The 26260-nt window shown below is 52.8% G+C and overlaps 2 protein-coding genes across 3 annotated transcripts; one reads left to right on the top strand and one right to left on the bottom strand.

The window, feature by feature from the left end:
• Positions 1 to 1983: 1983 nt before the first annotated feature.
• On the bottom strand, positions 1984 to 23858 carry KMT5A (lysine methyltransferase 5A). Of its 2 annotated transcripts, XM_075534560.1 has the most exons (8): positions 23753 to 23858; positions 19340 to 19461; positions 17933 to 18089; positions 13782 to 14001; positions 13499 to 13586; positions 6797 to 6856; positions 4091 to 4281; positions 1984 to 3140 (listed from the first exon to the last, which is right to left on the bottom strand). In XM_075534560.1, exons 1-8 carry the CDS (start codon positions 23760 to 23762, stop codon positions 2930 to 2932), a joined length of 1059 nt encoding a protein of 352 aa, XP_075390675.1. In that variant the 5' UTR covers positions 23763 to 23858; the 3' UTR covers positions 1984 to 2929. The 2 variants fall into 2 exon arrangements, with proteins under 2 accessions (XP_075390675.1, XP_075390674.1); XM_075534559.1 differs by lacking the exons at positions 19340 to 19461; positions 23753 to 23858 and adding an exon at positions 19694 to 19910 and having other exon boundaries at positions 1985 to 3140.
• Positions 23859 to 25209: 1351 nt separating this feature from the next.
• LOC142429123 (diphthamide biosynthesis protein 3-like) lies at positions 25210 to 25374 on the top strand. Its single transcript, XM_075534107.1, has one exon. It carries the CDS (start codon positions 25210 to 25212, stop codon positions 25372 to 25374), a length of 165 nt encoding a protein of 54 aa, XP_075390222.1.
• Positions 25375 to 26260: the final 886 nt, after the last annotated feature.

Raw genomic sequence — 26260 nt, forward strand, 5'->3', positions numbered from 1 at the left:
GAAAGCTCAGCAGGCTTGACAAGTCTGGCCTAGAACACCCTTGGGCAGCGCCTTTGGGCTGAGGCCTCTCACCCCCCTGACACACACAACATCCACCCCTCACCCTGTGGCCCTTGAGAACCCTGTAACCATGATGGGTGGTGGTGGTGGTGTTCCCGTTGGTTCACTCGCATAGCAACGCTGTATTTAAAAGGAAGCAAGGCCAGGCCTGTGCCGGCCTCCTGAAGTGTTGCTCTACTTCAGTCCTCTGTTCCACCGAACCCCCGTGGCCCTCCATAGCCCCTGGAGGGTTTTCCTCCTTTCTGTTGTCCTTTTACTTGATCCAGTATGATGCTCTTTTCCAGGGACTGGTCCCTCCAGATAACAGCAGCTGAAACTAATCCTCACAGCCATTGGAAGACCAACCCCACCTCACCCCCATTACATGGATGAACAAACCAAGGAGCACACTTTAAACCCGTGGTTCTCAACCTTCCTAATGCCACGACCCTTCAGTACAAGTGCATGTTGTGGTGACCCCCCCCAACCATAAGATGATTTTCATTGCTACACCACTGTAATTTTGCTACTGTTATGAATCGGGTGAACCCACCAAACAGATTACAACCCACAGGTTGAGAACCACTGCTTTAAATCAAAGCAGTATGCTTTTCTGGTTCCCAAGGAGGCTATGACAGAGGGGCCCTGGTGTACACTCAAAGCACTTGGCTGCCAACAGAGAAGGTTGGTGGCTCGAAAGCAGCTGCTCTTTGGAATAAAGATAAGGTAGCCTGCTCCCAACAGGAGCCTTGGTGGTGTAGTGGTTACACACTGGGTTGGCAACTTGAAGATCAGTAGTTTGAAACCACCAGCCACTCTTAAGGTGGAAGAAAATGAGGCTTTCTACTCCAGTCATGAATTCGTCTCAGGAGCCCGCAGGGGCAATTCTACCCAGATCTACTGGGTTGTTATGCATTGGCCTTGAGGGCAGTGAGTTTAGTCAGTCTGCTCCCATGAAGACTGGAACCCTGTGGGGACAATTCTCCAGCCTTATATGGTTGCTATGAGTCAGAATTGATGGCAGTGAATTAGGAAAGGGTACCGACCTGCACACAAACTTAAGACTCACAATTCGGTGTGACGCTATCATAAAATACACCCAACAGAAAACCTACCCGCACTTTCCTCTACACCCACCCCATAAGAACAGAAAGACACGGGGCCTTGCCTGGCAATAAATATTTTAATTTCATTTCATGTTTGTTTTGGGCTGATGATGACAAATCATTTTCAAGTTTATGTCTTTTCCTTTAAATACAGAGTTAAGCCACAAACAGGTATATCCAAGACATTTCATCTCACACCTACACGCTGCTGTGGGAATCTTCTGACATGACCGCTAGGCGGGGCGGGAAGACTTTCTTAGGTAGCACCATCATGAGGCCTAGGGGGAATCAAGGAGGACAGGCTCTCACACCTGTCTCCATTCACATTTACCTGGGACCAGAGTGGGCAGGGGACCCCAGGTCACAGCTCTGGAACCCGTCCCCCTGGATTGAAGATCAACAGTAAACCAGTTTTGGGTGGGGATGGTGGTGTGAGGCAACTGCTCCTCTTGCCTTCAAGCCAGTCAGTCAAGGTGAAGACTTTTCACCTGCTTCCACAGGAAGCCCAGCCCACTGCCCTGTGGCACCTGGCATCCTGCCTAAGGCTGGAGGAGGTGGCCATAGGGTGGACCCCATACATCCAGACTAGTAGATTCACCTATCAGTTGATGGCTGCTGCTTCACAGGAAGGCCACCGGATGGTCTGTCACTCGCAAGGCTTCAGCAGCAGGTCTGGACCTTTCCACCCAACACAACCAGGTGGGGTGGGAAGGAGGTAGGGCAGGGAAGTCATCCCGGAGCCCACTACAAAATTTTATTTTTGATTAGAATAGAGTACCATCTCAAGTCTTTCCTAGCCCCCCCAAAATATAGTCCCCAATCCCCCCACCCCCACCCGCTGCAATTTCACTCATTTCAAGATCTATGTACATATAAGTTGTTTTCCGTGGTGTTCCCCCCCCCTTGTCTTTTTTCTTTTTTTTAATGATTTTTCTTCTTCGTCTTTTTTTCTTTTAAAATAAATTCAGTGTTCACATTTCTATAAAGAGTTAAACCCAAGTTTCCGGAAACCTGCCCTGGCGGGGGTGGGGTGGGCGGAGGCGAGAGCCGCTCCCGCCCTCCCCGGGCCCATGTCCTGTCCAGTCTGATGACCTGCCCTGATTTGCTTCGAGGTGCCAAAAACAAAAAGGGAAAAAGCGGCAGCCGATGGAAGAGTGAAGACCCGCGGCTGGCGCCGGGGCGGCAGTAAGCTTTCGAGAAGTAAGCAGAGGGGAAGACTAGCTTACTGCAAAACCTTCTTTAAAAATATTCATACACTTCAGCGCGCGCAGGGAGACCAAGAGCTTGGAGACGTCCCGGCGTCGTACGTGCCCTGCGTGCGTCTCGGCGTCTTCCTGCGTGCACCTGCCGTCGGGGGCGGGGCTTCGGGGAGGGGCGGAGTCCTGGCTCGTCAGTCGGAGGCGGGGGGAACCTCTCGGCTTTCCGTAGTCCGTGGTGTTTGCCTCTTTCTGCTAAAACCTGCGCGGGGTCTGCGACCGCGTGCACGGGAAGCACAAACGCTCGGCTTGTATGCAAAAAAGGTAGAAAAAACAACGCGGATATAAAAGTTTTGGTAATATAAGGCTATCTGTACAAGCCCACCTTGGAAACCTGTGACAGATTATTTAAATACTACAGTGAAAAGGCATCTTAATATATATATATTTAAAAACATCTGAAGTCATCCACTAAGATTTAAGTGTGTAAAAAGGAAAAAAAGTTAAAGAAAAAAAAAAAGGGTGGGAGCCAAAAAATTAAGAACCCCGACTCCCTTTGAGGGCACTTTGTCCAGCGAGGCCGGAGGGTTAATGCTTCAGCCACGGGTAGGCCTCGATGGAGGCCTTGCTGCGGTCCCCATAGTCGTACAGTAGCTCCTCGCCGGCGGCGATGTCGCGGGAGGCCACCAGGATGAGGTGCGGCACGCCGTCAATGTCGTGTAGCTTTGTCTGGCAGTTCCCGCACTTGCTGTGGTTGATGAGTCGCCCCAGCCGGTCTGTCTCACGGGTGGCATCCACGCTGAGGGAAGGGGGACAGGACCACAGAGGGTTACACCAGCAAAGGGACCTGTGGGGCAGGCGTCCTGTGTGCTATGGCGTTTAGCGCGACATCGACTTATCTCCGTTTTCCGGAGGGCAGTTTAATTACCCAACCAACAATAGGCCCCCCCCAAAAGGTGGGGAAGTCATTTCTATGAGCACCACCAGTGGGTTAGGCTGCAGGCTGCTAACTGTAAGGTCCACGGTGGTTCGAACCCATGCCCATTAGTTGCTCCTCAGGAGGGAGATGAGGCTGTCTGCTACCATTAAGACGAACAACCTCAGAAACACTAGAGAAGGGCACTGTAAGAATCGGACCCGAGGGTGGTGGGCTTTAGGGGTGTAAGCAGAGAGGGGTTCTGGTCAGAGGAGGGAGTGCACAAGGGGTTCATTATGGAGTTACCTTAAAAATCAAAACAAAAACCCCAGAACACAGCTGCCATCACGTGGACAAGGGCTCACTGAGCAGGGAGGCGTCAGAGTAGAACTGCTCCCCAGTGTGTCAGGGGCTGGTTTCTCCCGAGAGGTTGATTGCCAGGCCTTTCTTCCAAGGCCCCTCTGGTGAACTCTGACTGCCAGCCTGTGGTCGTCAGGCTGCTGAGCACAGTAACTGCCTGCATCCTCCCCACCCCAGGGGCAGCGATCAAGTGTTACAGAATAAGCAGAGGAACAAACAGCCCTTCCTCTGGCTGGAAACCTCCTGAGGGGCTCGAACCAAGTGCCCTGACGAGGAGGCATAGGCCATGCCAGCTGAGAAGCACATCTTCACGGGACTTCTTCTCTCATCTGGCACCCAGGACAGCTCCAACCCCAACTATTAAGACTGGGACACACCGCGGACACAGAATAAGATCTAAGCGAGGATACTCTCAGGCTGCGTAGTCTGCCTGGAGCGGGAAGAGAGCCTTGATACCGCGTGAGCAGACTTACCAGTAGGTTTTGCTCAGGTACTGGAAATAGTACATGTAGCAACCCGTGGAGGGGTCCTGTGCATACACGGCCTCCCGCTTCTTGGCGTCGGTGATCTCGATGAGGTCCCCGTGGTACTCCACCACAAACTCGCCCCTCAAGAACTGCTTGGTGGCAATCACCCCCCGGCCTTTGCCATCGATGTGGTCAATCTGTCAGGAGAGGGTGAGAGGGGGCTGGTGCCAAAGGCCAGCACACAGGATGCACTGCCTGCGTGCATGCCTGGGGCGTTCGTGAATGTGGAGAAAACCCACTCTCAAAGAGCACAGCTCAGCAGGCTCTGTCAGGTATGCAGTGGGGCGCAGCATCAACACAGTCCACCTTCAAGCATGCCCTTAAAGAGTCCCCATCGAAGAAATCTTTGCATATCCACGGTCTTGATTATTTTCTCCTAAAAGCCTATTGTGGGTGACATGATGAGGGCCTAAGTATATCTTTTTTATTTCTTTTTTTTAAGTTAATAAACCATTTGATTGGGGGTTCAGACATATTTTAGCAGTTCATAGATCCATTATATTATGCAGATATGTACAAATATTACCATCTACAATTGCAACAGTCAATTGTGCCAAGACTATGTATTGAAAAGATTGTTCTTTCCTCAATTAATTGGTGATAATCAACAACAATAAAAACATCAATTACATCAGATCCTCGACAAACAACTGTGTAGTAGGGATGGACCCATTTGCAAATGAGACCGAGGCTTAGAGAGGCGAAGCCAAGTGTCCTAAGCCACATGAGGCAGTGGCACGGCAGGGACCGAAATCCATGTACAAGCCAAGCCTACCAGCTCACTGTGCTCTGCAGACACAGCGTGTTTCCACAAAGGGAAGGTCCCAAAAATGCCCTCTCTACTCAGATTTCTGTTCCTCTCGGTGGCCAGGCTCCAAGCAGGTGTGTTCTCTCTCCAAGGACTGATCATACCTGATCTCAGGACCCAGTGTTCCGAGTCGCCCCTTACTATCCTATCCTATCCTATCCTGTGTTTCTCCACAAAGCCAAAAACTCAGCCCACTGCCCGGACTCCATTCCGACTCTGGTCCCTCTGTGTCAGGGTTTTCTGAGGCCGTCCAACCTCATGGGGCAGAGACTCATCTGTCTCCTGTGGAGCAGCGGGTGAGTTTGAGCCACTGACCTTGCAGCTAGTGGTCCAAAACTAATCCAGGGTCCTTGTGTTGTCCTCACTTTGTAATATAAGAGGTTGGACTGGGGCTGCTTGAGGGGCCTGGGGGCTGCCAGTTGGTTGACACTAGATGGGGTTTAGAAACTGAAGCTTTATTTTTAAAATGTATTTATTTTTAATCTATCTCTCTATCTATCTAATCTATCCATCTATCCATATCCATCCATCTATCTATCTAATCTATCTATCTGAAACTGAAGCTTTCTGGCGAGCAGTTCAGCGACCACGAATTCTCCCAGGATCCACCGCTCTTCCTCTTCCTGTAGCAACCTAAGCTGATCTGCCAAAATCGTTTGTTACTCACTTGACCAAGAAAACCTCACAAAATCATGTGAATCAAGAAGGTTGAATCTTCAGGTCCATTTTAAGGACATTTGTGAAACTGCCCAGGCCCATCAACAATATTGCCTATCTGGAAGGCCACCCAAATACTTGAAAGATGTCACTCTGCAGAAGCAGTGTGTGCCCTTCCGACGTTACAATGGTGGCGTTGGTAGGTGTGCCCAGGCTAAACAGTGGGGTTGGACCCAGGGCCAGTGGCCCAAAAAGAGTGCTGAGTTTTTTGCTGCACATGGTTAAAACTGCAGAGTCATGTTGAACTTCAGGGTTTAGAGGTGGAATCTCTGGTCACTGAACACAACCAGGTGAACAAAGCCCCCATGATGAGCCACTGGACCTACAGAGCTGGTGGGCTGATCAGCCCATCGATGAGCTCCCCGCACCCCTGGTCCAGGCTGAAATGATCCTGACTGAACAAGAACACACTGCTCATAAACCAGAAGAGGAGGCTGCACGGAAGAGAAAGACCTCCCAGAAGAAATTGAAGAAGCACAAACTTACGGCTCAGGAGCACATTAACCGTAAAAGCTTTCTGACCCAGGGATGTGGGTGTTCCGAATCCAATTCCCACGAGGAGAATGACTCCCGTGGGGAAGCACGCCTCTCACCTCTCACGCACCACCCAGATGCATCTGATGTACTCAGAGAACAACACAGCGTCTTGGACATGGCTATTGCCAAGGAAAACATAATTTAGGAAAAATGTAATAACGGGTTGTTTTAAAAGTTTCCTCCAGCGTCTTGCTGGATGCGAGATGCCGGACACACAAGGCCCCATATTATGGAATTCTATTTACAGGAAATGTCCAAAATAGGCAAATCCATAAACAGATTAGCGGGAGAGCTGGGGCAACTAGAGTGAGGTAACACTGTGTTACCTGCTCAGTACCACAGAACTGCACGTTTTATTGGTTTCAAGTATACATTCTGCGTGACCTATACTGTACCATAGTCTTAAAAAAGCTGTCCCACAGGGTAATATTCTCGCACAATATGTCCGCTTATGTCTTGTTCATTAGTATTTGGTCCCCTTATCCCAGACAAGCGTCTGACAAGTTAGCAGCCACTGAAGAGTCAAAGCCATGGAAGGGCTTAGCTTGAAGCCTTCGCTCAAAATGCAGCAGGCACCTGTGGTCCCTTACCTTCATCCCTTCTTCCTTCCCACTTTCAATCAGCTCGTCGATTCTTCTCCTCTCTTCAGACTGTGGGGAGGGCAAGCATAGGGGGAAAGTGTCAGCTTTCTGGCCGAGGCGCAGAGGGACGCTGCAGTGGCCTGGCGGCAGACCCTGGTTCACGGGGATGTTCTGTTTGGGAGGCTGACTTAGCACTGAAGGGGCTGGGGCTGAGGAGGTTGTCCCAGACGGGGCACCAGAGCCCCCGTGGATTCCCTGTTCTGCCCGCAAGGAGCAGTTACTATGGATCAGCGATTCTCAACGTGGGGGTCGAATGACCCTTTCATAGGGGTCGCCTAAGACCATATTTCCGATGGTCTTAGGAACCAAGACACTCCTGACTCGTCTCCAGGCAGGTCCGCCCACATACATGTCTGCTCACATACGGGGTCACCACCACATGAGGAACTGTATTAAAGGATCTTGGCATTAGGAAGGTTGAGAACCACTGCCCTAGATGGAGGGTCATCCATAGGACCAGTTACTATAGATCAGTGGTTCTCAACCTGTGGGTCACGACCCCTTTGGGGGGTTGAATGACACTTTCACAGGGGTCGCCCGATTCATAACAATAGCAAAATGACAGTGATGAAGTGGCAACGAAAATAATGTTATGGTTGGGGGGGGGCACCATCATATGGGGATCTGTATGAAAGGGCCGCAGTCTTAGGAAGGTTGAGAACCTTCTACAGCAGATGGAAGGCCATCCATGGGAACAGTTACTATAGATCAGGGTGTCAAACTGGCGGCCTGTGGGACACATGAAACCCGAGATAATGTTTTGTGGCTCATGATGTGCTGAAATAAAATGAAAATAGAAAAAGTTGTTATGAAGAAACTAGCACTTAGGGGAGATCAAGGCAATACCGTACACACAATCCCCTCACTGACCCTTTAACTACTGAAGACAAGTCTACACTTGGCGCAGTACCTTCCTGGGGGCCTGTGGACGTGTATAAACGTGCTGACTCTGTTCCGGCGACATTTGGAGCAATATGCCTGCCACTCAGTGTCACGTAATGTAAACAGACCCCAATAGTGAAAAGGCTAAAAAGAGCGCTCTGGGTTGTGCTGTTATGAATCATACCTAGCGGCAGCGCTAGTTCACATTTTTAGGGGGAAGCCATTATGATTGTACACCACGATTGTCAGCTGTCCAACATTTTGTTTTTCATTAATTACTGTTATATTTTCTAGTCCCAGCATAAGAGGTAAGAGGAAAAGCACTGGCAAGTTTAGGGTAAAACATAATAATTTTAGTTTTATAAATACATTAAATAAAATTAATGTTTTAGTAAAAACAATTATATAGTGCTTTAATTATCCTATCCAAATTCCTGAATTTTCACTTCAAAATATAAATGTAACAAAATTTGTAAATGTGATGTGGCCTGCGTTGAGTCTGACACTCCTGCTATAGATGGAGGACCATCCACAGGAGCAGTTACTATAGGTGGAGGACCGTTCATAGGAGCAGTTACTATAGATAGAGGGCAGTCCACGGGAGCAGTTACTATAGATGGAGGACTGTTCATGGGAGCAGTTACTATAGATGGAGGGCCATCCATAGTTAACAGTTACTATAGGTAGAGGGCCATCCACAGGGCAGTTATAGATGGAGGGCTGTCCACAGAACAGTTACTATAGATGGAGGGCCATCCACGGGAGCAGTTACTATAGATGGAGGGCGTCCACGGGAGCCATTGCTATAGGTGGAGGACATCCACGGGAGCCGTTGCTATGGATGGAGGGCATCCATGGGAACCGTTGCTATAGGTGGAAGGCTGTCCACGGGAGCCATTACTATAGATGGAGGGTGTCCACGGGAGCCGTTGCTATGGGTGGAGGGCCGTCCACGGGAGCAGTTACTATAGGTGGAGGGCCATCCACAGAACAGTTACTATAGATGGAGGGCCGTCCATGGGAGCAGTTACTATAGGTGGAGGGCCATCCACGGGATCACTTACTATAGACGGAGGGCCATCTATCTGGAAGAGGCGGCTCAGCCCTGCATAGCAGGTCCGGGTGGAGTGGGCACCCCCAATCTTACTGTCCTTCAGGCCACCCCTTCATCCCTGAGCCCAGTCCCACGGCTCAGTGGGGAACACGGGCACTTCCAGAGAGCAAACAGGGATGATTACCTTAGCCCCAAACCAGCACAGCTCCCCAGCACAGTCCTCTCCACAGGGGACCATAAGGACGTCACGCCAGAAAGCAAAACCAGCCTGTGCACTCCAGATTTCTCTGGTCACCTGTCTGTGGACACCTACAATGAGCTGAGCACTGCTATAGGTGCTGTGAGGACAGAGGTAGGCAGGGCCACGTCCCCGGGACCTCCAGGAGACAGCCACTAAACAGGTCATTGTTTTTGCCCCCAAGTCAGCTGTTCTTCTCCAGCCCCAGTGCTGCCCACCCACCGGGCCAGCCCTGCTCTTGCTCAACACCTATGGTAGCCACCTTGGCCACCCTCCTGTGTGCTCTCCACCCAAGAAGCCAGAGGGGGCACTTCTGGTGAGTTTACTGGAGAGTAAGGGGCCAAAGCCAGTGCCTTACTTGTGGCAAAAGTACCGTGACAATAATGTATGATTGCCAACAGTGACGGACACTGTGGAGAGGGCTGCAGCAGCTCTCTGGGTGGCCCTGGCGACTTTTCTGTAACTCTGCAATGAGTACAAGATACAGAGTTCATTTAAGAAGTCCCATGGCCACAGGGATGAAATCCAAACTCCACGGGTGGCCTGGGAGGGTCTGCCGAGGCAGGCCCCATCTCGCCTGCCTCACTTTCCCCCTCACCCTTTGCCTCCCACACTCCAGTAACAAGTGCTGGCTCATCCAAAGACCACGTTTCTTTCGGTCTCAGCACCTTTGCACAGGCCATTACCATGCCGGGAATGCCCTTCCCCCCACCAGGTGCAGGGCTAGCCTCTACTCTGCCCCAAACCCGGTGTCCAACTCTGCAGGCTGGTGGGCTTGAGACCACCCACCCGTGGTTAGCGGCCCCGTGGTTGACCCGAACCACCACCAGAGCTCGACTCCACGTCACCTCCACAGAGATGTTCTCTGACCACTGAGCCCAACTGCCCCGTTTTTAATCAATGAACAGAGCGCCGACCCTGGCTGGACCATCCCCCACTGTAAATCTCGGCCCCCGGAATGAATCTGAGTTCCTGGTGTGATCTTGCTCCTCGTTGGCCCACCTGACCTAGAATAGTGTGTGGCACAGTGAGCCTCTGGAAGCCACAACCACTGCACACAGAAACCCACACCCGGAAGCAGATGGTCGCTTCCAGATCACGCCAATATGCCAAATGTACCACCCTAAAGGATTTCTGGGGGTTCCGTGGCGCAGAGAGAAGTGATGCGGCCCCTTGGCTGTAGCGACGAAGCATGCAGCAGCAGCACTGCAGAAACTCCTGAGGGATTGGCAGGAGAGTGACCGACCACATGGCACAGAGGAGCAGGAGGCGAGCACACCCTGTGGGGAAAATGGCGCCGACAGACCTGCTGGCAGCAGGGAGGCCCCAACCTTCCACCGGCAAACGGGCAGCAACTGCGGAGGCGCAACAAAACAAGGCGTGCCTGTGGTTCATTGCAGGGTGGCTCGGAGAAGCAGGTGGGCCGGGAGAAAGTGTACGGGCACAGGCCTGCAGGTGGGAACTGCCCCGTGGTGCCTGCGGTGTCCAGGCTGGGCTGAGCACCAGGCCAGGTGGCCTAGAAAGCAGAGCCAAACGACTTGGATTTCATTCTGGAAACTGGGGCTCTGGTGGCAGGAGAAGTCAGCCAGCAGCCCAGAGTGGTCGGAAGGCAGTGGGGTCTGCACTCAGGAGGGAAGGGGGCCTATGTGGATAGGGAGTGAAGAAGCTCAGACAGGGCCAGACAAGTGCCCTATCCTGGGCTGCAGCCACACTTCCCGCAGCCAGACCCATAGGTGCACCTCGATCGTACCACCCTGCCCTCAGACTTACTGCCCAGTCTGCAAAAAAGCTGATCATGTCAGTGCCACCCCTGGCTACCCACACCCTTCTCTTGTGTCCTGTTCCCACTTGGCCCCTAGCCCATTCCTGCCAGCTCAGAAGGGCAGTCAGGGCAGCACTGAATTTCCCCTGCAGATGCGTCCAGAGGGCACCCCCAATACCCAGGGCAGACAGGAGAATCAATGATCCCTCACTCCCCCGAACAACCAACCTCCTGGTCACCCTGACCAATAATCTCCCCTCATCACTCAGCCAAACCCCTAGTCTACCAGTCTCTCAGCAGAGTCCCACATGGTGAGGGGAACTGCCTGCTCCCCCATCACACCCAGCGTCCAAGTGCTGTAAGCGACTGCAGACCCAGCTTGCGGGGGAGCGAGCGTGGGCATCCTGCTCATGCTGTAAGACCGAGCACGTGGCAGCCTCCCCACTGCAGCCCTCCTCTCTCGCCTCCCCACAGACAAGTTCTTTTTTAATTGAAAGCTACCCGGGTCTTGAACCCCACAGCCACTCTCCCCAAGCCCACTTGGGCTGACTCCCTGCGTGGACACACCACAGGGCCCACCCCACCGTGGGGCTTCCTGGGCTCTGCGGCTGAGCATGGGCCTCGCCCTTCTGCAGCGCTCCCGTCAGGATGACCAGGCACAACCGCCTCCTGCGGGCAAAGCGTTGGTAACGACTCATTCTGGGTCAAAAGACACGGCCTTTCCAGGCAAATAAAGCCAAGCATCACTCCCAGGTAGGGGGAGGATGGCTTTTCTGTTCGCATTTTTTAAAAGGAAGTCTCATGGGGGTGGGGTGGGGGTGGGGGTGGAGGGAGAGAATATCACACCAAACCACCAGCAGGCTTCAAATAGAAACTGGAAGCAGGCTATGCGAGGGCTGAAACGCTTGAGAAGCAGAATTCCCTCCCCGACCCCCATCCCATCTCTTCCTTAGGGAGGCAATCATTAGAACTGCTCCCAAAGCAGCTCAGGGAACAGAGGGGCTCACTCACAAGGGGGGACAAGGGGGGCGGCCCTGTCCCCCACAGGGCCACCCCACCCCCACCAGCCAGAACACCACACCTCCTGGCACCCAAGAACCTATTGCATCACTCAGCCTCTTGGCAAACACAGGAAGGCGAGGCCAGCAGAGTCTAGCCCACCTGCCCACTGGCATTTTCCCGTCCTCCCTCGTCCCTAGGGATGGGAGCTGGGTGGGATACAAGGCAGATGACACCACCAGGGAAGCAAAGGTGACAGGAAGAACTATTTGGCACTTAACCCATGCCAGGCACGGTTCTAAGTGGTTAACCTGCATTGAAGTGTTTAAGGACATGCCTCATTTTATTGCTCTTTGAAGACAAGGCATATCTACTCGGTGCCAGTTTTTCCACCAGGGTGTGGTCACTTCCTGTCTCTGGGCCACAGTGTCACGCTCACAGTACCTCAGACTGTCCCACCATGCTGCAGCACAGTTCCAGACTATCGCAACACATCTCTTCTAGGTCCTGGGACACAGTAACACCAAACCCCCCACTCCCAGCATGACCTGCTTTACGGCGGCAATCCCTTTATTGTAGAAGTGTGGGACCAAACTCACAGGACCTCCAAGGTCGTCATCGCCATGACCCCACACTGCCCCCATTTTAAGGCCGGGCAAGTCGGGGCACAGAGCACTCAGGAGTAGGTCCGCTCTTCACCGCCGGCAGGATGCACCGCAGAGCACAGGAACCTCCCAGAGAGCAGACAGGCCTCTCCCTGGCACGTCCAACCCCCTGGTCGAGGCTGCACCTGGACCTTCCGAGGAGTTCTGGAAGAGCTGCCATTCATTTCCCACAAAAACACACTCTGACAAACAGGCCTCGGTCACGTGCTGGGCACACCCAGGTGCGGGCAGGCTTGCCTACTCCCACGGTAAGTAAAGCCACGTGACAGTTCACATGCACATCGGCCTTCCCAGGCCAGAGAACCGAAGACCGGGGAAGGTGTCGGGCCACCGCGACCAAGGGTTCTGACCAGGAACATCAGAGCTGGGTCTTGATAAATGGCAGGAAGAGGTCATACAAACCCCAAATGCCTTAAGAGAAGCCAGACTTACTGGACCCATAGAGACCGCAGGCACCTCCGAGCCTATCTCCACGGATGCTCCTTAACACTTGGAACTCTGAGACTACCTTTCAGCCCAAGGTAGAGTGGCTCATGAAATAAACACAATAAATCATTCTCACTTATGACTACCATGCCCCTTGAAATCTTTGGGGAACCAAGAAGTCAACAATGACTGGAGCAATGCAGAGGAAGAAAACAAAAGCTGGGGCGATGGAAACAGTGAGGTATGACATACATTGTGCACAACTTAACCCATCACCAAACGGGAAAGTATAAACCCACAAAACCCACTGGCACAGGTTCAAATTCAACTCAGCCACCAGGGAACTCAGCTCAGCCTCTAAGGAAAATAAATCCCTCTCCATAAGGCAGAATCAAACGGCTCCCTAGGATTTCTGCCAGGAGCAGACAGCCTCAGCTTTCTCCCAAGGAGCAGCTGGTGGGCTTGAACCGCCGACCTAACCCACTCCACCACCACGCTCAGGAGCAGTATGAATAGAAATTGTTAAATAAGAACCTGAGTCGGTGTGCCACATTTCACCAAAAACACAATGAAAAGTCACTAGAAACAGCCAACACCATACGACCCGACGGGGGGCAAGCCCTACCTGCAGCTCTGTCTGGCTCTTTCTGGAACTCCTTCGGACAGGGTAGAAGTCTGTGAGTTTGCGGTTCTGTTGTGTTTTTCCTTGAGCTCTGGAGGGGGGAAGGGAAACAAGCATTAATACTTATGCCTACCCTATAGGCACCCAAGAGCCCAACAACTGCTTAGCAGGAGGCTGAGGAAGCAACGACTCCTGTCCCCTGACAAATCTGATGCCCAGTGGGGAGTGACCTGCTCCTTCCTTGCAGCCCCAGCCCTGGGCCAGGGGGACTCCAAGGGTCACTTACTTTTTTCTAGAGGTCGGTTTGCCCTTGCCGGGCTTTTTCAGGGTGGGCTTGGTGATGGCTCCGTTGGTGGAACCACCAGTCGAGGTGGGGGTTTTGGGAGGTTCTGCTGCTTCAGATTTTTGGTTTGGAAAAGGGACCAGTGGGCCTCTCCTGCCGTCTTTGACCTTCTGTTCCTCGGCCTTCACGGGGCTCCGGAGGGCGCTCCCAGTGTTTCTCTTTTCTGTGGGCAGAAGGTGGGAAGGACATGGGTTGACTCGGCCCTCTGCCATCCTGTTGGACGGTTGGCTGCGTTCTAAAGTAGGCCTGGAGAAGACCGGGGGGCAGGGGCGGGGGTGCTGCGGCGGGCAGCAGTGCCCCCTGATCACCTCACCAGGTGTCCATGGTGGCTGTCCTGAGAGGCTCTAGAGATTTTGTTTGCTTTGCTTTTTATTGTAATTTGGGTGAGTTTACAGAGTGAATGGGCTTTCCACTCAGCAGATCCCAACACCGGCCATCCATGTCCTGGTGCAGCAACACACTTCCTGCTTCCTCCCTGGATTCCTTATTTCCATTTGGCCTTCTTTCCTGCTCCTTCCTACCTTCCCAGCTGCCATTCTGGTGGCGCAAGGTTGGTTCAGGAGAGCAGGTCTCCCTGGATACGCCTGGTTATCACCTGGCCGCAAGTGGAGCCTCAGGGATCAGTTCAATTCAGGACCTAAAGGCGAGCCGAAGGACAGAGCCTCCAGGGCTCCGCCAATCTCTAGCCAATTGGTGAACCCATTTCAAAAATATGTTTGTGTTGCATTTCACATTTTTCTCCCACTCCCTTACTGTGGATGACCAGTTAGCACCTTTTCTGACCAAGGCACCGGGTAGGGCCACTCAGGCTTCTGTCTTGAAGCGGAGAGAGCCTCAAGGCAGACTGTCCCTCTGGCCTGAGAGCTCCAGCCACAGCTACCCAAACTCCATTCCAATTCACAGCGACGCTACACAGTTTCCAGCCTCATCTTCCTCCCGAGGAGCGGCTGGTGGGTTTGAATTGCTGCCTTTGTGGTTAGCCCAAAGCCTAACCCACAGTGCCACTGGGGCTCCTGCAGATCCCAGAGGAAGCCTAATTCCTAGAGAGGAGGGGAGGCTTGATGAGGATGCTGGACAGGAGGGAGGCAGCAGAAGCACTTTCCCAGCAGGGACCCCACCTCAGCCTCTAAGGATCAGCGGTCCCTCTCGAAAAAGGATGAGACCCAGCATCCACGGTGGTACTCAGAGGTGCACCCCGAAAAAGAATGGCAAAGCCATCGGTGTAGGTGAAAAATTCACTCTCTCATTGCTCCTTAGTAACAAGTACTGCATGGGTGGATAGGGATGTAAGATGCTGTCTCCATGTAGTAAAAGATTTTTCCAGCCTCTCTAAAGGCCAGCCATAGAATTATCCTGCCAAACCCAGACCCAACCCACTGCCACGGGGCCAACTCAGACTCCAAACAACCCAATGCAGGGATTCCGCGACGGTGAATCATGACAGGAGCAGACACAGCTCAGTCGTTCTCCCGAGGAGCGGCTGATGCGTCTCAATGGCTGGCCGTGTGGTCAGCCCCCCAGGGCTCTGCTGGAGTCCCTGTATGACCCAGCAGTTCTGCTCTGAAGCAGGTACCCAAGAGAAATACTAACATCTGTCCACGTAAAAAGAAAAAAAAAACTTACACGGGAACGTTCACAGCTTCATTAAATAGCCAAAAAGTGGAAACAAAAAAATATCCAGACTGACGAATGGATACCCAAAACATGTCCAGCCACGCGAGGGAAACTAATTTAGAGATGAATTCCTGACAGCACACTATGCTGTCCCGGAAAACTGAAAAGGCAGGCCCCTCAGCGTGAGGGCCCAGGCCCAAAAGATCAGGAAGGAGCCAATTCCACTGACATGAAACACCCGGAAAGGGCCGATCCCGAGGCAGGAAGTAGACTGGCAGGGGCGGAAGGGAAGAGGGGCGCCAGGAGGGACTGCTGCTGGGGGCTGGGTTTTCTTTAGTGTTAAGGAAAAGCCTCAGCGCTCGACAGTGAGGACGGTCACACCACTCTGTGGACAGACGGAAAACGCTGCGGCAGTGCCCTTTCCACGAGGGTGTTTGTGCTATGGGAATTCTATCTCCACCCCAAAGAATAAATGGAAACGTCAGACTCTTCTCCCTTCCTTGGGTAAAAATAGAGGCTAGGAAAGGCAGGTGTACGTGACGCCTGGGTTCACGTCACAGCAGGAAGGTTGAGAATCAGGCCCAGGCACCTGGCCCTCAGGGTTATGGCCCAGGGACATATGGCCCGAAATTCTCATTGTCGGTATTCACTAACCCCACATCGCTGGCTGGCTGAAAGGACGGAGGTTCAAGCCCACCCAGAGACCATTCAGAAGACAGGCCTGGAAAACTGCTCTGGAAGGTCAAAGCTTCTGAAACCTCATGGCGTGAAGCTCTGCTCTGGACCCGGGAGGCCAGGATTCAGAATCAACTCAATGGCAGATTAAAACATGTGGCAAATCAGTGTAGGCGTTAACTTAGCCTCCAGAGGATTGCTTGGAATCTTTCACATTCTGGTCCCCTTTAAAGAGGTCAAGCCTGGACGAGTGCCCTTTACATAGTGCCCTCAGGGGGCCAGAGGGAGACCACAAGCAGCAGATGCCAAGGTAAGCATGAAGGGTCACCCCTGTGCAGAAGGGCTGGCCCAGTGACAGGCCACCTCAGAGCCTAGTCACCCTGCAAGGTAGGACCACTACAACTCCTTTCCAGCTAACAGATGAGAGAAGAGAGCCTCAGAACACATGCCTGTGATTGGCCAGTTGCTGCTGCTGAGTGTTAACTGTGCTTTGTAGGTTTTTGTTGTTGTATTTTAAAATCATTTTATTGGGGCTCATACAATTCTTATCACAATCCATACATCCATCCATTGTGTCAAGCACATTGGTAGCCTTCATCATTCTGAAACCATTTGCTTTATACTTGAGCCCTTGGTATCAGCTCAATTTCCCCCTGCACTTCATAGGTGGTTTGGGGGAAGGACATCGAGTCTTTCTGCCCAATACCTTTCTGCCTCTCCTTGAACTTGCAACCTTTTGCACCACCAGGGGCTAGGTAACTTGCTCAGAGCACCTTCTTTTTAAGTGAGAGAGCTAGGATCTCAACTCCAGTCTTTTGAAGATAGACTGATGTATTACCCTGGGGCCTTGGGGATTCCTTCTCCTGCCCCCCAGCCTTGTTCTTAATTCTGGCCCAGGAGTTTGGGCAAAATAATCACAATTGCCTTTCTGTCGATGAATGTAAAAATATAAGGCTTTCTTGCATGGGACTCCTGGCTGCCAGGGGTTCTGTTTCCTTAAGGCAAGTTGTAACTGAGAAAGTCAGGTGAATTGAGGAAGGTCACCTCCCAACTGCCAACCTCACCAGGGAAGTCTGGGAGTCAAGCGAGGTTTCTGGCAAGTTTCCACTTCATGTGGTAGGGGCCAGACAGAATCTTCCATAGGTGTACAAGCTCTGTTTAACTCTGATTCTCAGCCCAGGGCATGCTGGCTCCGTGAGGGATACTGAACACGTGAGAGGGATGATTCCCTTTAGAATGGGGTCAAAACCAAGTCATAACCAGGATGGGAGTTCCTTTGCCGTAATCGCCTGGCTCTGCAGAACCTGGGATGCTGGTGTCTATACTCTGAGCCATGGTGATGGCCGCCCATGCGTTTTCTCTGTAACCATGGGTCAGGTGCAGTCTGTCTGCAACCTGCCCAAGCTCTCAAGCTTGCAGGAGAGGCAGACTCTTGGAAAGGCCACTCACACTCCGTTGGTTTGTTTCTGAGCAACGTGAGAACATGGCTCAAAGAGAAGGAACCAAGGCAATTGCTCGAGTCGGTTGTAACTCACAGTGACTTTGTGTGTGTGTGTGTGTGTGAGAGAGAGAGAGCGAAAGAGAGAGAGAGCTGACAGACCTTCAAGGCATAGAGAGAGAGAGAAAGAGCTGACAGACCTTCAAGGCATTTCCAGAGGTAAATCCCTGGGCTGGCTCCCTTGGCACCCCTGAGTGGGGTTCCTTTAGGTTAGCAGCCAAGCACCCATTCACCGTGAAGAGCCAGCGAGGGCCTCTAAACCCAGCATGCACTGAGTTCTCGGTTAGGACAGCCTGCAGTGGCTTACCGTCTCGTTTCCGGTAGATTCCAGCTAAAGGTTTCCCCTGGCATTTGACTTCATGATGTGCAACTGAGTTCTCTTCCTGAAGTGGGGAGCGCATTCCAGAGCACTTGTTCGGGCTCATGTAGGAGTAAATCTTGGACTGCCCGATAAACAGGTTCTCCTAAAAAGACAAATGTGGATTCTGAAAGAGGCTGGAAGAACATAGCAAGCCCACTCCATTTGGGTATGGGGATAGTGGAAAGAGCATTACAAATGACAGAAACATTCACATCATCTCTGGAAACTTGGGCGCCCTGATGGTGTAGTGGTTACGTACTGGTCTGCTAACAGAAAAGGTCTGCAGTTTGAAACCACCAGCTGCTCCCAGGAGAAAGACGAGGCTTTCCACTCCCCAAAAGAGTTACAGCCTCGGCTTCCCAAAGGGGCAGTTCCACCCTGTCGTACAGAGCTGGCATGGACCCAATGGCCATGGGTTAGGTTTGGAAACCTGGACCTCCAGCAATGCTGTCCTCGGGCTCCAGGGAACAATGAATATTAGTATTAGATTCTTATTCCCCGGGCTTAGGTTTCCTGGACATCTTGGGTCTCTGTCTCTGTTCATTCAGGGTTCACGTGACCAGCAGAACCAGCTGCACACAATAATGTACAGCTAGGAGACATCTCCTGACAAGGTGGCCACAATGACCCAGGGCAAAACAGACTGGGCGGAGTCTGAAGGGCGGGGCTGCGTGCACCAGCAAACTTGCCAGGCTTAGGCCAGCCAATCCCAGGAACCACTGGGACTGATCAGGATGGGCTGAGCCCTCCATGTGCCCAAGCCCACCCCTCTCAACTCCTGGCAGGGAGGCACCTCCCTGTCTTCCAGGAAGCCTCCCAGGGCTGGGGGTGGGGGCATTCTCTGAGTGACTGGGGGAAGGGACGCTAAGGGATCTGCCATTCGCCTCCAGCCAGGGAACTTGGGCAGCTCCCACTGCAAGCTGCTTGTTGGCAGGCCAGCGGGGTGGCGGCGGTTACCACTGGAAGTCTCTGGGGTGGGGCCTCTCTGAGTAAGCGCAGACGGGCAGAGGGCGTCCCCAGAAACAATGCCAGGCCCTTTGGGAAAGCCAGTAGGCCTGCCCAGTAGCCTCGCTGAGGGCCACGGGGAGGGCCCCAGCACAGCCAGCAGGAAAGTCACCTCTGGGGGCGCTGGGCCGTAGGGCAGGGAAACGGCAGAAAGACAGTGAAACTTTTCCGAGGTCAAACACCGCCGCGGCCTGAGAGCCAGGCTCGTGGCGGCGCCAGGTGGACGGGCAGCAGGAAGGGAAGTTGCCGGCCGTGGGCGCCGGGGATCCTGGGGGGCGCCCACGTGCTCGTGGCCCGGTCCCGGCGGGCGGCCTGGCGGGGCGTTCGGCGCGGGGAGTGAGTGCTTACCCCGTCGGTGCGGGGCCTCCCCGGGCCCCTCCGCTCCACCATCTCCGGGCCCGGGGCCGTCGCTGCCACCGCCGCCGCCGCCGCCGCCGCTTCCACCGCGCGGGACTTGGACATCTTCCTGCCTGGAGAGGGGACCCGGGGGAAGCGGGGGAGGGGGCGCTCAGGGCGCGGCGGCGCGGGGAGCGGACGCGGTTCCGCCGCAGCCATGTTCCGAGGGCCCGGCGGTGGTGGGCCGCGCGCAGCCCGGGGCCCGCGGGGGCCGGGCCGGGGGCCCGCGCCGCCCTCCCACCGCCGGGCCCGTCCGGGTGCCCGCGCGCCGCCCGCCCCCCGCGCGGCCCGGCCCGACACACCCACCTGCAGCCCGGCCAGGCCCATGGCGGCGCGCCCCGCGCCCTCGCAGCCGCGGCCCGGCCACCAGCGCTGCCGCCGCTGCTGCTGCTGCCGCCGCCACCAGCGCCGCCGCGGCGCCCCGGGGAAGGACCGGCGGCGCCCCACGGCGCCCCCTTCCCCCATGGCCTGCGAGGGGGCCCGGCAGCGCCCCGCGGCACCCGCCGGCCGGCTCGGAGGACGCAGGAGGAGGCGCGGGCGCGTCCCCGCCGCCCGCCGTCCGCACCCGGGCCGAGGGGGTGGCGGGGCGGCGCCCGGGCCTGCGGGAGGCGGGGCGCAGCTGGCCGCAGCGAATCCCAACTCGGGTGCCCCCCTCGCGCGGAGCTGCAGCCACTCCGGGAACAGGGGTGGGCCACCGGGTAATGACAGCCCCGCTCAGGCGGCTGGCTCCGCCTTAGCCTCCGCCTGCTCCGACACTGCTGCGGAGCCTCGTCTGAGCCAGGCAGCCGGCTGGACGCGGACCCCCCTTGTGCCTGCGGCTGGCTGGCTTCCGGAGCGTTTGCAGAAGGCTTGCACCTTCCCTGCAAATCCTGGAGGCCCAAAACCTCTCAGATGGCCCTCACGGACAGGGATTCTTGGGCTCCAGGGAGTTGAGAAGCGAAGGGTCAGCTGTCACACCCAGGGGTCCCTGGAAGTGACCACACAAGTTTACTGCCTGCTTCTCAGCCCGCTGCTATCCCATTCCACTCTTACAACGGCCCTGTGAAGGGTTAAAGGCACCAGGCCCGTCTCTTTTCTACAGATGCATAAACTGAGGCTCAGAGAAGTGAGGAGGTCTTTTTAGCGCAGGCCAACTACCCCCCTTAAGCCTGCGCCCCCAACCTATCTATTGCTCCCTTTCAGATGACTGAGTTTGGTAGATTAAGTGACAAGGCAGATTTGGGCAAGTCACCTAACTTTTCTGTCTGCAGAGATAACATCCTGGTTCTACATTCTTCCCTGGGGGCGGGGACTGTATACCAAGGGTTTCCAGCGTTTTAAGGATGTAAACAAGACACCCTGGGCTCCTAGCTTGTGGATAGAGAGGGAGTTCCCCTCATGCCCCATTGGCAGCCCAAGCCTCTGTGCCTACGGCCAAATCACTCCCCGAAGCTTCATGGGTAAAACAAACAGAATTCAGTTCCATAACCCCCCTGATCACCTTCAATAATGGACAAACAAAAATGATAAAAAAGTGTTATCTTTAAGTCACTCCCTCACCTTATATCTCCATTAAAAAACAAGACAACAACAACAACAAACACTGCCATCAGTCGATGTGTAAACTGCTAGCCACTGGGGCTCCTTAAAGGGCAATGCCACCAGAACTAGCTTCAGCATCCTTGAGTTCAGGCCTGCCCCACCCCAACCCCCAGTCACTAACTCTAGTTATTCTGACCTCCACTCCTGAATACTCCCAAGGCCAGAGGGTGAGAGAATGGTCTTCAAGTGCAAAGCGGCGCAGTGGTTGTCACACTGCCATGGGAATCATGGTTTGGGACCAAACAAGTCACCCAGAGCATCTCAACCACTTCACTTGCTATTTAAGCACCGCCTCCCATACACTCATTGCCTTAGCTCTTTGTGTGCAAGCCCCACAAATGGTGGGGAGACATTCAAATCTACGCCTAGCATCCACTCTATCTCTACAGCTCCAGGGCTTCAAAGGTGGAAGTACAAACTATTCAGTACACATTTCAAAGCGGCCCTTCCTTTCCCTGCAGGGACTATGTAAATACAGATAACTCACACAAACACCACACACCCATCAAAAGATAAATTTTAAAACTCTCTAAAGACTTCCCAGGATAATTCAAAGGCAAGAATTGGAATCTCAGCCCTCACTGAAGGTTTGTTACCTGTTTGGCCCTGTTGGATTTCATTTGATTTAGTCCCCGCCAACAATTTCCTCAACAGATATTACTATTCCTACCTACAGATATGAAAATTAAAGCACAGGAGGGCACTTTACCAAGAAAAAAGGATATTGCTTCCCTGGGAATGATACAAAAAAACTCAACTCATTCCATCACCGGGCTTACTAAATAGCTACTTTGTTCCTGTAGAGAAGGGGAACAGGGATAGCTGGGCCCCACTTGGGCAGTGGGGCTAGTAGGGCCTGTAGGCCACAGCAAAGACAGGGGACTTGATTCTAAGAGCAGTGGGATCCAGAGTGAGGGTTTATCTGTGATCTTGGGGATCAGAGATAAAGAGCTAAAGATGGTAAAAGTGAAGGAGGGAGGAAAATCAAGGGCCATTGACAGTGGCAGGCACATCCCCTTCAAAGGAATACACTTAGGGTTGTAATTATTTACATGTTTAGAAAACATCAACTGAAGGAGAAGAGATGCCAGGATCCAGACATTTTGAGCATGAGACACAGGGCGGGAACAGCCAGTAAGGAGCAAAGCCTGGTTTTTCTAGAAAAGACTAACAAGCCTCCCCCTACCCCCACCCCATTTATCTTGAGGACACTGGAAATTATTTAACATTGACAATGATTCTAAACACCCAATTAAAGAGTTTGTCAGAGTCACAGTGCCAAAGAAACTAGAGTTCCTAATTTGGGGGCCAAGTGACACAGGGAGAACCATAAACAAGCAGAGCGGGTTGGAGATGGGAGCTGAGAAAATACTTAATTCACTTTGGCTAAGGGAGAGACACAGCCTGGCCTGGCTCTGGATCGTGACTTTGAACTAGAACTCCCATCTCTGAAAAATGGGAACAACTTGGAATACCTCATGAAAACCATCTTTATGATAAAATGCCCTTGGTGATCATTGTTCTTTGTCCCTGTTTTCAATATTCCAATGATAAAGTGGTTAGTTCTGGGCCTCCAGGGATTAATTAAAGCTATCTTTTTCCTCCCTTCTTCTCCCTTTAAAAGCACTGAGTATGAAACAGGTAGCTTCAACGGGTAAAACAAACCGGGAAGCATTTTATTAGGATGTCAGCAAAATTAGAGAATATTAAATATACTCTTAAGATATTTCACACTTTGCTGAAGAAACACGAGTCTTAATTCGCTCTGTGGGGACTGGGGCTTATGAAGCTTAGAAAGCTAAATTTCACCATGCTTCATTTCTTCACCAATCATCTGGGGAGGTTTGTCCCTAAAGTCCCTGAAGGGATGCTGGGAAAACAAATGATGCAAATGCATCCTGGGCCCAGGGAAACAAAGGGGACCCATAAAAATATGCCGAGTGCATCATTGTTTTTAATTCACTGTCAATGTTATAGGGAGCAGACGGGGCAAATTCCGACAAACTTAACTCTAAGAATGCCTTGACACTGGAGGAAAAATGAAAACCCCCAACTTATTTTTTAAGTAAGTCATTCTATCAGTCCTTGGCTCTTTAGCATGCAGGAGAAGCGGCTGGAAATGACCCCAGCTGAAGATCACTTTGCCGCATAACGTGGGTTTGACAGTCCTGGCAGCAAACTAAGTGTGCAAGGGAAGGCTTGCGGCTGGGACGCCGCCTGCCGCGGTGCCATAAACCAAGACATCTCCCCAGGGCCGGAGTCCTCAACAGCTTCATGGGGGAGGCCATCCCGGGAGGTGCGAGGGACCCCGTTTCCCCTAAAGTGGGCCAGCGATCCAGCTCCGCCCCGCCCTAGTCTGCTCCCACAGCTGACTCAGGGCGCTCCTCGGGAATTAGGTTACCGCTCCAGCACCTGCAGCCCCACTCCCGGCCGCTCAGGCAGGGCCGTCGCCTCTAGGTCACCCCCTTTCACCACCCGGAGAGAGCTTCAAAGTGGGCAAACCCAAACCCGGTCCTTTGTAATAAGAGCTACCACAACCATGCTCCGCAGGCAAGCGGAGATGGAGTTGCCAAAGCTCTTGGATAGAAGGATCCGCTGCCTCTGGAGAGAGAAAACCGAGGTAAAGCACAAGGAGGGCTCCGGGAGCAACCTGGGGGTCCCGAGGGGTGGACTCCGCGACAGCCCCTCCCCCGCCCGTTCCCGCGCTCTGCCCACCCGCACCCCGACCTCAGACTAGCACGATCCCCGCCCGGCAGCCTTGGCACCGGTGCCCCGAGCGAATACCTCTCGCCATGGCTCCGATCTGTCACCGCCCTTATCTCCCGGGAAAGAGAGGTTTCGAAAAAAGTTGCAACAACTGTAGCCAACTGCTTGGCCACGGTAGAGCCGCCAGTCCTGATTGGCGCTTCCGTCCGCCTCTTCGGGGGACTGCCCACGGTGATAGGCGAGCTAGGAGGAAAAGCCCGCCTCCGTGCCCGCCTCCTCGGGGGCGGGGCAAGCGGCCACACTTTCTACAAACGCTTTTGGGACAGCTCTCAGGGAAGGAGGTGGGGGGTGGTGTTTAAATTTTACCGTCTCCCGGCGCTGATTGGCTGCGGTGGAGGAACTCCCAAGCTGCCATTGGGAGACCCAGACTCCTCCCCCTCCGGGGGCCGAGGCTCCGCCTCTGGGGGTTTATCCTCGCAGCGGGTGGCTAAGGATCTGAGCGGACCAGATCTGGGACTTCCGGTTTCACGCCAATTTGACCAGAACCCGCCCTTTGACCCGCCTCGACCTCCCCTTATGACCGGAAAAATCTGGGTTCACTGCCAGGGTGGCATATTCGGCATATTGATCTGTTCAACAATTTAAGCCGTTCATTCCTAAGGGGGTTTATTTCATTCCTAAGTGTAAAAGGTTGGTTGAGACTCTTCTTGTCCTCCTTTTTAGTTTCCAAATTGATTCCAAAAACGAGGCCAACAACCAGATAGTGAACCCCTCAGAATTTCAAAGTTCCTAGCTAACGCATGCACCCATTTTGCAGATTGAGATATGTGTTTTTTTTAACTTTTAGACTGTGAGCCTGTTAGGTAACCAGGTTGCCTCCCCACTGCTTGCATAGGACCACACAAAGGAACTGGAAAGAAATCCGACACATCTATTAGACACCTATGGAAAAATCCAAACTGAGCAGGCTCAGACACAAGCCCCCTAGGCCCAGGTGTACACAGACTAGGCCCAGCCACATGACATTACCCAGGTGTGTCCAAACTCAGTCAATGAGGTCAGCCAATACCTTCAACCATGCCTCCCCAGCCAGAGGAGATAAGTCTGCCACAGCATGGCCAAGCCTCTTTGACGTCTCTCTTTTGGGGTACTGAGGCCGTGGGCGCACACCCCCAGCCTAAATTCCCTCTTAGACCTCACTCAGAGTGCTCTTTTGGGACTTCCTGCTCTTGGCCCCTGGGGTTTCCTGGAATATCTTAAACTTCCCTTTTCCGCATAAAAGCCACTTGGGTTTACAAAAGTGCTTCTGCTGTACAAATTCTTTCAGCATTTGCGAAGCAAGAACGCAGGTATAAACCACTCCTATAAACCACTCCAGAAACCAGATAAGCCCATCTGTTCTTTAGGTTCAAGATGATTGAGCTTGACTGGATCAGGTTAAAAGCACCCTGCCCGGTATTCCCTGGACAGGTTTAAACTGGCAAAGACCACGTGAGACGGCTGGGATAAGAGCACACTTGTTGACCCCAGTGATAATGGCAGTGTTACATGATGATGTGGGGAATAAGGACTTCCAATGTGAAGAAGCTTCAGAATCATATTTCTATCCCTGCCCACGCGGTGATAACTTCTGTATCAGTTTATGTATGGCAAAAACAGTCCTAGCCCCTTCCACCAACAAAGAATTGGTTAAATGCTGATGCAGGCCTTAGGAATCTAAATCTTGAACATATAGGAATGAACCAAGAGGGAAAAACCAAATGTCAAATGCAGAGTTACCAGCCTCTTCCTGCGGATGATGTTTTTGTGGCTGGCTAAACTTTGGGTTCTTCCCTTCAAGGGCCATGTTCATTTCTAATTAAAGAAGCCAGTCATGGCAAATTGTGAGATCTTTTTCTAAGGCTATCTATATAAGACAGGCAATGTAAACAAGCCCAAGGAGAAGCATCAGAAGGGAAATTGGGAGTGGATGGGGTGGGGCAAATGGGAGAGGAGGAGAAGAGGAAAGGGAGTGCGGAGCCAACAAATTCAGGGACAAGGGAAGGACAATAGATCTAAACTTGATGGTAAGGAAGATATAGAATGCCTGGAGGCATTTGATCAAGTGTAAAGTATTCGAGAGGAAATATGGATACAGAGAGCTGACACAAGGTCGAACATGATAGTGGGACAGAAGGAAAGTAAAGGGAAAAAGAGGAAGGTTGTAGGAGGCAAAGACATTTATAGAGGTAAAAATATAGGAACGAAAAAAAAATAAAAAATATATAGGAACGTATGTATGTAAATATACAATTGTATTATACATCCCTATAACGATAGGGATGTAGGTCTATGTACATATATTTATATGTTGAGTATTGAGATAGCAGACGGACATTGGGCCTCAAGCCCTCCCTCAATGGAACTACTCAGCCAGGGTACAGTATAACACTGACTGTGTTATTCCAGGTTGACTAGAGAAGTAAATCCAGAGCCATTAATATATATATAAGAGAAAACTTTATACCATGAAGTAATTGTGCATCAATAAAACAGCCCAGCCAGTCCAGGTCAAGTTCATAGGTTCGCTATTAGCCCATAAGTCTG

This window comes from Tenrec ecaudatus, chromosome 16, assembly GCF_050624435.1.
Source record: "Tenrec ecaudatus isolate mTenEca1 chromosome 16, mTenEca1.hap1, whole genome shotgun sequence".
In the NCBI taxonomy this organism is placed as follows: Eukaryota; Metazoa; Chordata; class Mammalia; order Afrosoricida; family Tenrecidae; genus Tenrec; species Tenrec ecaudatus.